The following is a 14,753-nucleotide window of genomic DNA, read 5'->3' as shown; positions in this document are numbered from 1 at the left end:
TTAACTCCCCAATCCTCCAATTTGATGTGCCTCCTCAGGGGTATGAATTAATTCATGTCTCAGATCCTAGAATGAAAGAGAAATCACTTTACTTTTCAGCTGCTTTGGATTACACGCTTTCCAGAGGATAAATCTGAAGTATTGATATCTGTATTTGTAATAAAATAAATGTTCTTATGTTTTTAATGAAATTTATATCTATTAACATTTTGAATACAGATCATTAAACAGGAATTTATTAATATCTAGGAGGAAGCTTATTAATCAAACGTTATTTCGGATGCTCTTCTCTGCTTGAAGAATGGATAATTTATTCATTAATTTATTATGATTTTTATCATACCTCTACTGCTTCCTTTCGCTAGTCAGTAAACGGTATCTTATGGTATTTCATAATTTACAGTATTAAACTGCACCATACAGATATTTCGTTCTTTAAGGACTCACTCATCCGTGATGCTAAGGTCCTGAAATTTTAAGCCTACGAGGCAGCTAAGGAAAATCCAAAGTGATCAAAAGAAAAGTCAAAATCTATACGTGGAGGTGCAGCAGTCCCATAATAAGATAAAATTTGTAATTTTCATACACCAGACAATTTTACAGTAGCGTCAAGTACATGTGTATTTTCTTAACCGTGCCACCATTCTAGTGAATTTAAACGTAGCAAATTAGTTCTGGAAAATTAAAAATCAACATTTTCCATCAACTTCATCGTGACTTCGAAAGAACATTTTTTTCCATTTGAATATTATTTTACCACGTATTCAAATATTTTCACAGATGTTGTTACTTTGATAATTGTAATAAATAAGAGTATATTGCTAAGAATAATACATATCAGAGAACAATAACAAGTGGAAAAAAGTATAAATGATCGAACGCTCTACTGAAGTGCAAAACATGATTGGTGTTGGTTAAGGTGGATGGACATTAGTAGGGTATGCTATTATATTTTAAGCATACATAGCAACATATCAATGACTCAGTTAGTAGTCAGCAGTAATACTGGTACACACAACGGTAGTGCCACAACATAGTAAGATATAAAGTGAGTTAATCAAAGATTCCCCACAGTGCACATTGTGATCCATTATCTGATGAAGTTATATACTTGATATAGCATTAATATCCGTGCAATCTTGGTCTTATGAAATACAATATAGTTATTTAGGCTCTTAGCATCACTAACAAGTAAAAGAACATAATAGTTGTATGATACAGTTTATTGTTTAACTCCACTCTATCTTTATCTATCTCTATCTTTCTATCTATCTAACTCTAAATTTGTAATAAAAGGTGTGACTGACTTCAGTGTTATTTGTATTTTCAACTATGACGTCATATTTTAACTCGTCCTTGAATTTAAACAGATTTCCGAACCGACATACCTGATTCACATATTTCAACGCTGAATGCTATCCTTAAATACTTTAGCATCTTCTATGGTTTTGTTCATTTCGTTTTGGTAGCATGATTGAGTAATCCTTATTTCCCCGAAAAACACATATTTTAAACTTCTGTCTGTTAAAATAAGTGTCATGCTACTTGCAATATGAGAAGTATGACTACACCATCATTGAAATGAACAGGAAACAAAAACAAGAACACACCAGTTTCAACATCAAAAAAGGATGAGCTACGATAAGAATTTCGATAAATCACACATCTCAGAATTCATTGAAATATAACATATACTAAAGAAATCACTCCTGCAGAGGAGAGAGGAAAACTTGTCTGATGTTTTACATTACTTGCTTCAATATGCCTGTACTCTGAACTGAATAAAACAAGTCTTATTGAGCAACGGATCTAAATGCAAAACTTTCATAGAGGTTTTGATGACGCCATCGTAACCATTGCCATCGCCACCGGAAAAAAATACATTACTTGTTGCCAAATCTAGCTTCCGCAACTTTTGGTTGCATATGAGAAAAAACAACCAGCAACAACGGAAACAATTTGTTTTTAAAATATGAAAAAGATATGCAAAGTATATATGGATTTCATTAAGGATATGTTGTGCTGAGTATATGTCTACCTACGCATCAGTGATCCTATGAATGGTAGCGTTTTGCGTAATGCCTTTGTCGACCGTCCATCGTTTGAAATGAACAGTTTTATTTCTGGGGAGACGATAATACATGATAATTCTTTATAATGACAGTATGGTATCTAGGTAACAGGTTAAATAACATCAAAAGGCACCCTCTGAAAGCTAAAAGGTGATCAGAAGATTAACTGTAGCGTATTTTTTAATTGTTTTATACGAAGATTACATAAACATTAAACAGACACACTTGGAAGTGACATATCCAAATGTATCTACGTCACCATTATTGTCCTTTTCTTGTTCTTGACGTCAATGCATCATCATCATTTGGCGAAGGTCAGGTGGCGCAGTGGTAACACACTCGTCTCCACCTAGTCGTTCGGTTCTCTGAACGGATGTGGGTTTTCTACCGCAATAAGTACCCTCTCGCACATACACCAAAAGTTGAAAATTGATTTGAAGTCTGAATGTCTATAACTCCTACAATACAAATGCAACTTGAAAAACGATAACGAAAAAACAGGGGGAGAGAGACACACGTTGTTGACGTTATCCCATCCTTAACAAGTTTGACTTTTTGACATATGTGAGAAAATAACATTATATGTACAGAATCTCAAAATGGTAAAAGAAAATAATATTTCATCCCCTTGATGCGAGATAGGTAATCTTATTTCTACCAACTTCATTAACTTTTTTCGAGGATACCCCAAGAGAATGACATATTATTTAAATGCTGTCTACAAATAAATTCTTCTATTAAACTATATGTTTTGCAATGACGACTAACAATAAAGAAGTTTTCGCATTTTATCTAATAAAAAATATTAGTAAAATATACATGACATGGCATTTGCTATCACAGCCATCAAAACCAACCAGATGTACACATCGCGACGACACACAACGATATACATGGATATTAATGACATATTTCATTGAGAGGTTTATCTTTTGATATTTCCAACAATGATATCAACACTTTCAAACTAAAATCAATTGAAAAAATCTCAAATTTGTTTTTCAGCTTCCGTGAAAGATATCAGCTTTTATTTAGGTTTTTTTAAACAAAATCGAGAAAATTAGAAAAAATATCTTCAACAGTTTGTATACATGGTACATCAAATAAATGACACGTGAAGGTCTTTATCAAACAGTGAAAATATTTTATCTTCAAGTCACTAAAATCATGGATACCATCAACCGAATGTGTGTGGATGGTATTTGTTGACATTCACTTCTCTAAGTTCTCTGACGATTTAGCAAATGAATGTGTACGTGGATGTATTAATACACTATTATTAGTGACGTCATCAACAAGAACTTGTCAACCAATATTATATGAATTATATTTATCAAACACTTCAGTTTCGCCAATCCAGATCACCATGAACATCGGACATACAATTAAGAATATTGTAGGATTCACAAAGCTTATTATCAAGCCTGTGATCGATGAAAATGAAAAACGCTTGAAGCATGTAGAAATGTTGGCTTCGATTTTATTCCAGAAAAAGCAATACTTCAAATATGTCGCTAACACGCAGAAGTCAAACGAAGTACAACATGTTGATCGATGTATGTATGTAGATCAGACTACGGATGTGAGCATGTATGTAGTAAAAAATCTTTGGGGGACTAGAGACGGTAAAATTCCTAGAATTGTACTGTGTGAATCGCTCAGCGATGCAAACACGTCCGACATCTTGAAACGTTCAGCATACGACACAGAAAATGGAAATTCCCGCAACCAAATATAGACAAGAGTTCCGAGAAGGGGGGATAACTCTGTTACACTAACACAACACTCCCCGTCTGATTTCTAATCACTCAAGTTCATGAAAAGTTTCACAAGATCTATAACTTAGATCGAAATACGAATCGAGTCAACAACAACTAAACACTGAAAACACATAAATCAATATAGCTGAGTTCATAATTTGACATTGCACAGTCTCTGCATCTAAATGTCACAACAGTTCGCATCACACTTGGCACTAATACACGAAAAAGTTATTCACAGGAATCAAGCGGCGGAATCACTTCCGAAATGGGTCGAATGAAAACACTAGGTTTTCCGTCTTTCACAACCCGGATCCCTAGTTTAAGCACTAGTCCGTCATCACTCGGAAAGATTTTGGTAACAAGACCAGTCGGCCACGAAAGACGGGGACATTCCTTGTCCCGGAGAAACACAACACCACCCACTTTATGATTAACAGTCTCTAAGTTCCACTTAGAACGAGCTTGTCGAGCAAACAGAAATTCCGATTTCCAGCGTTTCCAAAACGTGTTCGCCATGACCTGGACCATTCGCCACTGCGAGCGGTACATATCCTTGATACTTAAGTCCTGCGGGACGATTATGTCGTCACTGGTTTTCTGAGTAAGTAACTTTCCTGGCGACAGCAAATGAGACATCTCGCAATCCGAAGAAACAGCAACCAAAGGTCTAGAATTCATTATAGCAGCAACCTCGGCCATGAAAGTCGCTAGCACTTCATCTATCAGCTGTCCATGTTTGACGTCAAGAAGCATCGCGTCGAGAATGCGTCGGGCTATTCCTATCATTCTCTCCCATACTCCGCCGAAGTGAGATGCATGGGGAGGATTAAATCTCCAGATCATGTTGTTGGTGTCCAGGTAAGTTTTCACTTGAGGATCTCCCACGTTGATAGAGTGAATTCCAAGCTCATTGAAACTTTACCTCGGACGGCAATGAACCTCCGCATGGCGTTGATAAATGATGATGACGTCATCTCTGCGATGATCTCAATGTGGACTGCTCGGCTGTACAAACAGGTAAAGCGGACTGCCGATAGTTTCGAACTTGCGTTTCCGCCTCTTGTACGTCGAGTGATGATGTTCCAAGGACCGAATACATCAACACCAATCAGTGTGAATGGCGGTGAAGGAGTCAGGCGATCTTCAGGCAGATCCGACATTTTCTGAGAGGAAAACTTCCCGCGTAGTCTGCGACATTTCACACAGCGATGTATCGTGGAAGCAATCAGACGTTTTGCTCCGGTCACCCAAAGTCCACCATTACGAATTGCACCTTCGGTCATATGGCGTCCTTGATGTTATACCTGCAAGTGGTGATTTTGCACAAGGAGCTTGGCAATATGATTGCGACCTGGTATCAAGAAGTGGTTTTTCTCGGTCTCATGAAAGTCACCTCGTTTAATGCGTCCACCAACACGCAGCAGTCCCTTCTCATCAAGGTGAGGATTCAAGCAAAGCACAGAGCTATCCTTAGGCAAAGACTTAAAAGAACGAAGCGCTTGAATTTCTTTACTGAAATAGGTCATCTGGAGCTCTTTGATGACGAAAAGCTCAACCTCGCGTCTGGTAAGATCATTCTGGATATTGAAACGACTATTCAACCGAACTCGTATAGTACGAATAGCACGCACAAGGCTGTTCCAACTGGAGAAACGATTGAATCTAGATGTTCCCAGTGTAGGACGTTTGCTAGTCTTCCACGAGTGAACATCAGGTCGTACTTCTTTGTCCGATTCTGGCTCCACCAAAGAATATTCGTCATCAAGATCAGGGCTGATGTGATTGCGAAGGAAGGATGGTCCATTAAACCACAGACTGTCAGCAAACTGCTCTGGGGAGAAACCACGTGTCCCCTCATCGGCTGGATTCTCCTCTGTAGTTACACACTGCCACAGTGTTGGTGAGGAATTTTTCCTTATTCTAGCGACTCTGTTGGAAACTTAAACATAGAATCTCCTACGTTCATTTGTAAGATATCCAAGCACTACTCGGCTGTCGGTATAATAACGCATGTGATCGAGGGGAATGTCCAACTGTTCCGAAAGCATCTCGCCGATTTCGGTAGCTAAAACAGCAACACATAACTCGAGGTGTGGTATTGTGTGGCCGTGCTTCGGCACAACCTTCGACTTCCCGAAGACAAATCCAGTGAAGACCTCTCCATCCTCGTCGATACCTCTGAGGAATGCACATGCAGCTACTGCTAACTCAGATGCGTCAGAGAAGATATGCAAAGTTCTTGTAACACACTTCGAGAAAGACACAGTCAGGAAACATCTAGGGATATGTATATCACAAAGCTTGCTCAGCTGTTCAGTCCAAGACCTCCAAACCTTCTCAGTGTGAGGCAATAAGGAATCGTCCCAGCCATTTGCTTCATTCCCAGCATCACGCATAATAATCTTGCCCTTGATGATAATCGGCGTCAAGAAGCCCAATGGATCGAAAATCCAATTCACCGTTGAAAGAAGACCTCGCTTTGTGAACGGTTTCTGGTTTTCAGATGTGTGGTAAGTAAAGGTATCTGTGGATAGTTCCCATGCTATACCCAGGCTATGATGGAGTGGCAGTTCATCATGTGGCAAGTCTAGTGGCTCTAATGTCTTCGCCAAATCAGCAGCAGGAAACTGTGACATCACCTCTTCACTACTGGATGCAATTTTGTGGAGTTTCAGGTTCCCTCCTTCCAACAGTGCTCTCTGAGCTCTCTTAAGAACGTCGACCGCCTCGGTTACTGTGGGAAAGGACATTAAACCGTCATCAACGTAAAAATTGCGAATCACGAACTCCTGCAAGTCCACGTCACAAGGATTGCCACAATCTTCAGCACATCTCCGTAGACCGTAGGTGGCAACAGCCGGCGTAGGACTGTTGCCAAAAACATGTACACACATTCTGTACTCTATTTAAGGGTGATCAACGTCGTTTCCGGCGTGCCAGAAAAATCTGAGGTAATCCCGTCGGCATTCGTCGACATAAAATTCGAAGAACATCTGTTGTATATCTGCTACCACAGCAACTGTCTCTTTCCTGAACCTGAACAGAACACCATCAAGTCGATTCATCAAGTCAGGGCCTTGCATCAAGACATTGTTGAGTGATATACCTTCATACTTGCAAGAAGAATCAACACGTATCTGATCAACTTTCTTCGGATGGTAGACTCCGAACAGAGGGAGATACCATACTTCAGAGTCATCTGCTACTGGTGGTACTACCTCTGCATGACCGGAAGTCAGGATTCGTTCCATGAACTTGACGAAATGCTCGCGTTTTACAGAGTTCTTCCGAAGACTGGATTGTAACATGAGTGCTCGTTTCAATGCTACTTGTCTGTTGTTGGAAAGTACAGGCATAGGTTCCCTGAAAGGAAGAGGAGCTGTCCAATTGCCTGAAGAAGTTTTCTTGAACTCTTTATCCATGAGATGTATGAATTGTTCGTCCTCGATAGATGGTCCAATGTTATTATCATTACAATCTCGAACGAAAAGATTGCTGTCATCCATTTTCAAGGAGAGGTCGCATTCTGTGAAGGTACTCACTCGGCCATCTTTGGTGACGGAAGTCTTCAAAACACTCAGCCTATCTGGAGGATGAACGTTACCCAGGCACACATTACCAACAAGGACCCATCCAAATGCAAGCTTCTGAGCAAACGGCGTACCTTTAGGACCTGTACGTTGATCTTCTGTGTAATGCGCCTCTGGCAGGTCTCGACCAATCAGCAGAAGGATGGGGGCATCCGGGTCGTAAGGAGAAATCGGAACATCTCTAAGATGATTGTGGTATCCAGTAATTTCTGGCGTAGGAATCTCGCTTCTCTCATCTGGGATAGCGCTACATTCTGTGATAATTGGCAGATCCTGTTTAGAAGTACCATCAGCTGACTCAATGACAAATACTTTCGCTTGCCTACCACTCATAGTTGTCTGTCCTGCGCAAGAGGTGAGAGTATAAGTTGTCATTGTCGACATGGGTATGTTCATCCTATCGAAGAACTCCGCTCTCGCTAAAGTTGAGGTACTCTGATCGTCAAGTATCGTCAATCGCATGCTGTTTAAATTTGGGTCCCAGGTATTTCAACAGCAAATCTAGTTCCTCCCTAGGATTTGTTCTCAGGTCTGCCTTGAGGATGTCGAAACTGATCTTCCAGGATTGATACGTCTCGGGCTTATCGCCGAATTCTATCAGCCGCAGAGGTAGCATTTCACGCTTCATCAGATAATTGGAAAATGCATTCATTTCGTTGGCAATTGGATTTCTCCCATGAACATTAGGTGCACTGGATACATCGGGGGGTATGTGAGTGACTTGAGGAGTTTCTTGAATACTACAACTGGGTAATGGAGCAGCAGGCATGCTGGTACGTAATAAACTCGATATCAAGCTGGTAGGATTAGTTACCATAACAGAACACGGAGCAGTAGTAACCACAGTCTGAGGGATAGGTGCAGAATTTATCGTGTTAATAGAATATTGAACACCAGGTTCGAACTCAACAGTTTGATGTACATGTTCCTCACCCATAGGGGCTTTGTTCTGGTCAAATGCAGTAGGAATAGGGGATGAGATGGAATGACTAGGTTGCTGTATCGCTGTCGGTGCATTCATTGTCGACACGACAGGATTACCAATATACGCGGGTTGTGCACGAACAGTGTGGATCGAATGGTCAGGTTGAGTATTGACCTGTATATTACCTGTAGTGTCTGGATTCCTGGAATCAAAATACCGATTCATAGTTGTAGCTTCGTTGTTCAAGAAACATACCAGCTCATATGATAATTCGTCTCTACTTTCATTATTCATCATCACTGATTCCATAAGCAGAAAAGATTAACTGAGGACAAAAATTAAACATACTAAGTTTCTTGTATCAATCGATAATATTAGTTTCAAACATAATAAAGTACTCTTGCTTTAGAATAATAAAATCACAATACTCCAGATACAATGAAATTACCCTAAATCAAAATTACCAAATGCTTATACATATGCACTACTGTACCCGATACACAAATCATGACACAATCGTTTACTTTACAAATCTAAAAATAGAACGAAACACCTTAATCAACATCAGAACAATCAAAAAGGATATTTCAAGATAAAGGCATTTAAATCGACATATTTGCATCATATTTACCATAATTTGTTTGCTGGTATCGTCATAAGAGTCAAATTGAGTATAGCTACAGAACGTGTTTCGCTGCAAGTCAAGTATGGCCGCGCCCAGGTCAAAAGATCACAATAAAGTCGAAACCAAACCGGTAACAAAACATCCGGATTAGTAAGGTCCATTACAATAGTGTCGCTTCTGTTGACGTTATCCGAGCCACTTTTGCGGTCATCATACAGCTCTTCCTTCATACCGGCATACTCTGCACTCGCGACTGCAGCCTCCTTTTCTACTTCTAGTAGTTCCATCTTGATGGAGAGTAGAGCAGCTTCTTGCTTCATAGCAGCTTCTTTCTGCGCGAAACGTAATCTAGCTTTAGCCCCATCCAGTTTGGCTCGTTGGCGACCTAATACCGTCGATGCTGAAGATCTTTTAGAATTTGATTTAGATGACCTTCTAGAACTTACAAGGGATGGTGTTAGTTTCTCAGATGAATGTTGGTCACGAAGTTCAGCTGTCGCGTATTCAAGCTGTTTTTTTAATTTCGAAGCTTTATTCACGTAGACCTCTTTAAGAGATGCAAGACTTGCCTGTTCGTTGGTACTTTCAGGGGTATTGTACTTGACCAGGAAGTTCAACAATTCAACACAGAGTTTATCGTAGCGATTATATGTTTTGGTTAAACGTGACTAAATCAGCAATGGCATCATGGTATGTTGGGACCACACATTCAACAATACTGTCATTTGCCCTAGCAATTTTGTCAGTTTATTCAAATTATAATCCAAGCTTTCCCTGAAAAATGACTGGCCTCTTTCTGTCAGAGTATGTTGCCGTTTGGATGTTGAATCCATTTGTTCAGAATAGCCCTGGTTAATTTCGTCTCGTTGGTCCGAAAAAGACATGATGAAACTCTATAGTTTGAAACAATTCGTTCCTCTGTGTCGAGCTGACCTTATAAATGTTCTAGAGATGGTATTTCACTTTGTGTCTCTTGACTGAGTAGATTTATCATTTTGTGTCTCTAGACCGAGTAGATTTTTCACTATCAAGCCTGTGATCGATGAAAATGAAGAACGCTTGAAGCATGTAGAAATGTTGGCTTCGATTTTATTCCAGAAAAAGCAATACTTCAAGTATGTCGCAAACACGCAGAAGTCAAACGAAGTACAACATGTTGATCGATGTATGTATGTAGATCAGACTACGGATGTGAGCATGTATGTAGTGAAAAATCTTTGGGGGACTAGAGACGGTAAAATTCCTAGAATTGTACTGTGTTTATCGCTCAGCGATGTAAACACGTCCGACATCTTGAAACGTTCAGCATACGACACAGAAAATGGAAATTCCCGCAACCAAATATAGACAAGAGTTCCGAGAAGGGGGATAACTCTGTTACACTAACATGACACTTATCATCGCTTTCCAAGAATTGGTCGATGTATAATTTTATAACGACGCCAGCAACAAATAGAGCTACAAATAAAAGCACTAAAATTATTCTATATAACAATGTTTATTTCCAGTCCTGTGAACGATTTGACATTTTCCCATAATAGTCGCCATTCTGACCTTCCTGCCTAGAGTGGTGGTCCGACATGTCCGAGTGTGACTCTGAGAAATATTCATATTTATCTTTAGTTAATTAAATATACTCATTATTTGAAAGAACTCCTTAGCTCTTCGATTTTACGTCTGAAGGAAGGAAGTCTCCATCTATTAATTTCGTATTACTACCGTGAAGTTCGCTCATCACAGCAACGAATGCCTCATCTAAGAAAACAAAAGAGAACCGTCTGAGAAAAAACAAAACTTCATAGTACAATTTAGTCTGTCAATATTGCATTCAGTTGTCTTCAGACTACTTTCATGTAAGGAGGACATCTAGAGACATTAATGATTTTCAGGTTTTGCCATCAAAGACGTTGGCCATCAATCACATATAATATTCGAACTTCGTAATTTATTAATTCTGTGAAATAGATTTGAACTTAGATATATAAAGTGTTAAATGAATGGAGGAAATTTCAACATTCATGTTAAAAAAGTGATGCACATTCTTGCAGTATTTTAAAGATAGCAGTTCATTTGCTTTCGTGCTATTTGGATGAAAAAGGTCTACGGATAAGATTGCGTCAAACGAATTAGCTGACATGAATATATAACTTCGCTGTTATAAATACCAATAAATTGGTGTTCCGTATTGATAATATATAGAGCGATATAAATTACTATTAAGCTACTGCTAGGTAACAGAATAAAACTTTAACTAAATATAAAGTGAAAATGTGAAAATTACTTGCGGTAATGCTTATTCACATTCAATAGAATTAGATTAGTTTTGTACATGTTCATGACACACACGCACGGAACTGGCGGTCACGAGAACTGAAAAATGTATTTATGAGTGACTTGCTTAATATGATAGTTTATATAGATGTTTCTGAAGAATAACCGCAATAAACAAGTTCAAACCTTATAAACGCCCAACTTATAATTTTGACATTGCCCACAGATTGAACATTATATTAAGCTAATCTCTCTCTAAAACAATCTTTACTGAGAACTTGTCGGCTGCAAAACATAGGCCAACGATGTGTAAAGGGATAGGGGTATTTGTAACTACTGATAGTAATAATTATAACATTTATGAATCTTTCGATGATAAGAACATAATTTCTGATTTCTAATAAGGGAAATGTGTTGGTCGTGAACGCAGCATTAATCCAACATAACAATTTGGAATACGTACGACCCACAAAAGTATTCGCACATGGCAAAGGTTCCACGGCACGGAGCTTCTCTGTAAGTCGTGAGAATGTTGTGTAATGCAAGTTAATGAAATGGTATAAAAGTCCGCCGACTAGTCCGGCTGATACCATCTCTCACAGACCTCGAACTGACAATGAACTTCGCTCTTGTTTTCGCAAGCCTCATGGGTAAGTGTATTCGATCATTTTCATTCGTGTATATTGCGCACATCGCTCATCTAAGGTACCTTTAAAATGCTTTTCTTAATTACCTTTTGCTTAAGCGCGGATATAAACCGTTCACAATAAAGATGAATGGACGGAAATGGAAAATAAATTTTGATACTGCCTCTCTCTTAAGGTGAGGTGTGTTCAATCATGACGACAAGATCCCTTTTCACGGTATCATTAATCTCTAATGAACACTGTTGTTAATTTTGTTTGAGCATTTCACAGAATCAAAAACATCAATAAAACGGTGGTCAAATGATAAAAAGTAGTATATCTGGAACTAGTAAAATTTTCCGTAAACTTATAGTACTTTACTTTTCGTGCAAATGTTAGTATTAGTGTAGAGCGCATTTCATTGTCAATGACAAACTAAATGATTACGTAGTCGGCTGGGTTGCCGGTTCTAGAGCGGATCATACCCTTACATCTTGGATGATTTTTCAACAAGATATGCAGTGCCATGTATTCATACTTAAACCATTGACGTAATGATATAATTTATCACTCCTACGCTGGAATAGCATTCGGAAAACATTGTCATTCATCATTGTAAAAGATAGTGTAAAGAGCCCGCACATTGTTCCTTACACAAGTTTGACACTAACTTCATCCTATCTTAACTAATTTGAAATAATGGAAATTACTAATACGGCATTGTTTCAGTTTGTCTACATAGAAAGGTGTATGGGTTAGCATTTATGTGACCTAAAATGATATATAATCATAAAACATATCATATCATCAAATTTTTACTGTTTTTTCATTGTTACTATTTTGGTGATTGCTACTATGGATTGCAAGTTTCCGTAACCTATGCGAAAATGAGACAATAAAGAAAATTATATAAAAGTGCATCAGTGAAGTATCTTACAATGGAACTTTAATAATTTGAAAGTTTAATTATGGGTTTCAATTTAAAGATTTTGGGGCCAAAAAACCGTGCATGACCTTCGGTATTTTACACTAGCATGAAGAGTCTGGCAGTCTCAGTATAGTTGATATGAATTAACATAACTCAAAACTTTAATTATTTGAAAACGCCAAATACGTTTTAAGAATTTTTTTCCCCTAAAGCGGCCGCTGTTTACGGAGAAATTTGCAGAGATAAGGCAGACTGTGCTGACACAAAATGTGTTACTGGTATGATCACTTGTGCTGAGATCTCAGGCAACCATTTGTGTACGTGTATTCACAACAACATGAACAATATCAGTAAGTATATTCTAAACAGAGAAAGGTGTGAACTAAAATGAAAATGTAATGGCGACTTTCATAAATTACACGTGAACTTAAGATGATCTTTATCCCGCTCCCAATCTGTGACTTCCGCTGGAACATCGGAAGATAATCCAAGAGAGTGAGGTGTTTCCTGTCTTTACAGAATTTGAGTTTGAATTAAGATTCTATTGGCATCTCACTGCTTTCTTTTCTATGCAAAGGAACATAAGATTTTGTATTGAACGAATTAGTTTGCTTTTGTGTCCTTTGTATACTACATTTATAACGTATTAATGCAAAGACAGAATTAAACGATAAACATGCGATGTGTTAGGGTGAAGTAATCATATATCATCACAGTATTCAAAGGCATACTGTGCGTTCAGTCATTGATAGTTTAATATTGGATAGTGTTAAGGGCTCTTATGGTCTCATATTTACTTTTCTTAAAACAATATCAATTTCCGGATTCAGTGAAAAGGTTCAGTGTAACGACAATAAACTACACCGCTGTTTTACAGCAAAGTTAACAGATCATTTTCGTGCTTTCTAGACTTCATTACTCAAGGTTAGCTTCACTGATGAGTCCTGCAGGGACGAAACAGCGATGCGGCAAGTTTACGTCGTGCTTTGGCTGTACGGTATCTTTTTAAACTACTATTTACTTAAGTTTTTTTTAATACAATCTTGTATCTGTTACGTCCAGCGTGCTCTGCCAGGGCTGATTGTCAGATGGATTCTGTTTCGATGAATTGTGCCAACGACATGCGACACTGTTACGACGGGACCTGTCGCTGTGAGGGAATGGGGCACAATCATGGAATGCATACCCAACATCCTCACCCAGACCACCCCACGCATCCTCCCCACGGTGGTCATTAGAGATGTAATGTTTGATCCAAATCACTTTCCCAAGGTATGTCCCATTAGGTGTATTTCTGTATGCATCTTTCCAACCCTAACAATGACAATTGTCTTCTGCAACTCTCCACTATGGTGACCGTCTTTTCCTTATCTACCCCTCCATCCTTCTTACAAGAAGCTTCTAAAGAGGCAAATATTATTCTATGTATCTCCCCCTCTCCATGATGAGGTTCTGTAGAGGCAAATATTCTAGGTCTCTACAATACTTCCCATGGTGGTTCTATCTAGAGGCAAAAATTCTACATATATCTAACCAACATGGTGGCCTCCTAAGCGGCAACCAGTTTTCTATATCACTCCAAAACCCAATCATCATAAGCCTCTGTGGATCTTAATTGGCTTCTAAATCCACCCAAACCAGTGATGGTCCTCCCTGTAGATCACCTCAAAGTATTTGTTTAATCTGATTAAGTTTAGTTTTTTCCGATAAGATTTTATGGTGTGTTGTATATGGTTCCTAAATCGACAGGGTGTCTAATATACGTATCCTTTAATCTACCTGAAAATTGAAATATCTCATTTATTTCATTGCAGAGCGGTACTCACCTGTCGATTTATTAGTCATCAATCCAGTCCGACTTTGAGTCTATAAAATGGATAAATATAAAATTGATAATATTGTTTACTGTTATCGTTTTCAAATTAAAGGATGAAAATCGCTTTATAAGGTTTC

General features: G+C 38.5%; 3 protein-coding genes across 3 annotated transcripts; 1 reads left to right on the top strand and 2 right to left on the bottom strand.

The window, feature by feature from the left end:
- Window positions 1–4,063: 4,063 nt before the first annotated feature.
- On the bottom strand, window positions 4,064–4,678 carry LOC132563436 (uncharacterized). Its single transcript, XM_060228196.1, has one exon. It carries the CDS (start codon window positions 4,676–4,678, stop codon window positions 4,064–4,066), a length of 615 nt encoding a protein of 204 aa, XP_060084179.1.
- Window positions 4,679–5,775: 1,097 nt separating this feature from the next.
- On the bottom strand, window positions 5,776–6,729 carry LOC132563435 (uncharacterized). Its single transcript, XM_060228195.1, has one exon. It carries the CDS (start codon window positions 6,727–6,729, stop codon window positions 5,776–5,778), a length of 954 nt encoding a protein of 317 aa, XP_060084178.1.
- A 3,320-nt stretch (window positions 6,730–10,049) lies between these two features.
- On the top strand, window positions 10,050–14,038 carry LOC132563434 (uncharacterized). Its single transcript, XM_060228194.1, has 4 exons — window positions 10,050–10,140; window positions 11,813–11,896; window positions 13,013–13,150; window positions 13,863–14,038. Exons 1-4 carry the CDS (start codon window positions 10,050–10,052, stop codon window positions 14,036–14,038), a joined length of 489 nt encoding a protein of 162 aa, XP_060084177.1.
- Window positions 14,039–14,753: the final 715 nt, after the last annotated feature.

This window comes from Ylistrum balloti, unplaced genomic scaffold, assembly GCF_031769215.1.
Source record: "Ylistrum balloti isolate Yb309-2 unplaced genomic scaffold, AGI_CSIRO_Ybal_v1 Utg371718, whole genome shotgun sequence".
Lineage (NCBI taxonomy): Eukaryota > Metazoa > Mollusca > Bivalvia > Pectinida > Pectinidae > Ylistrum > Ylistrum balloti.
Note: the sequence above shows the minus strand (reverse complement) of the source record. Positions and strands in the feature narration are given on the sequence as shown.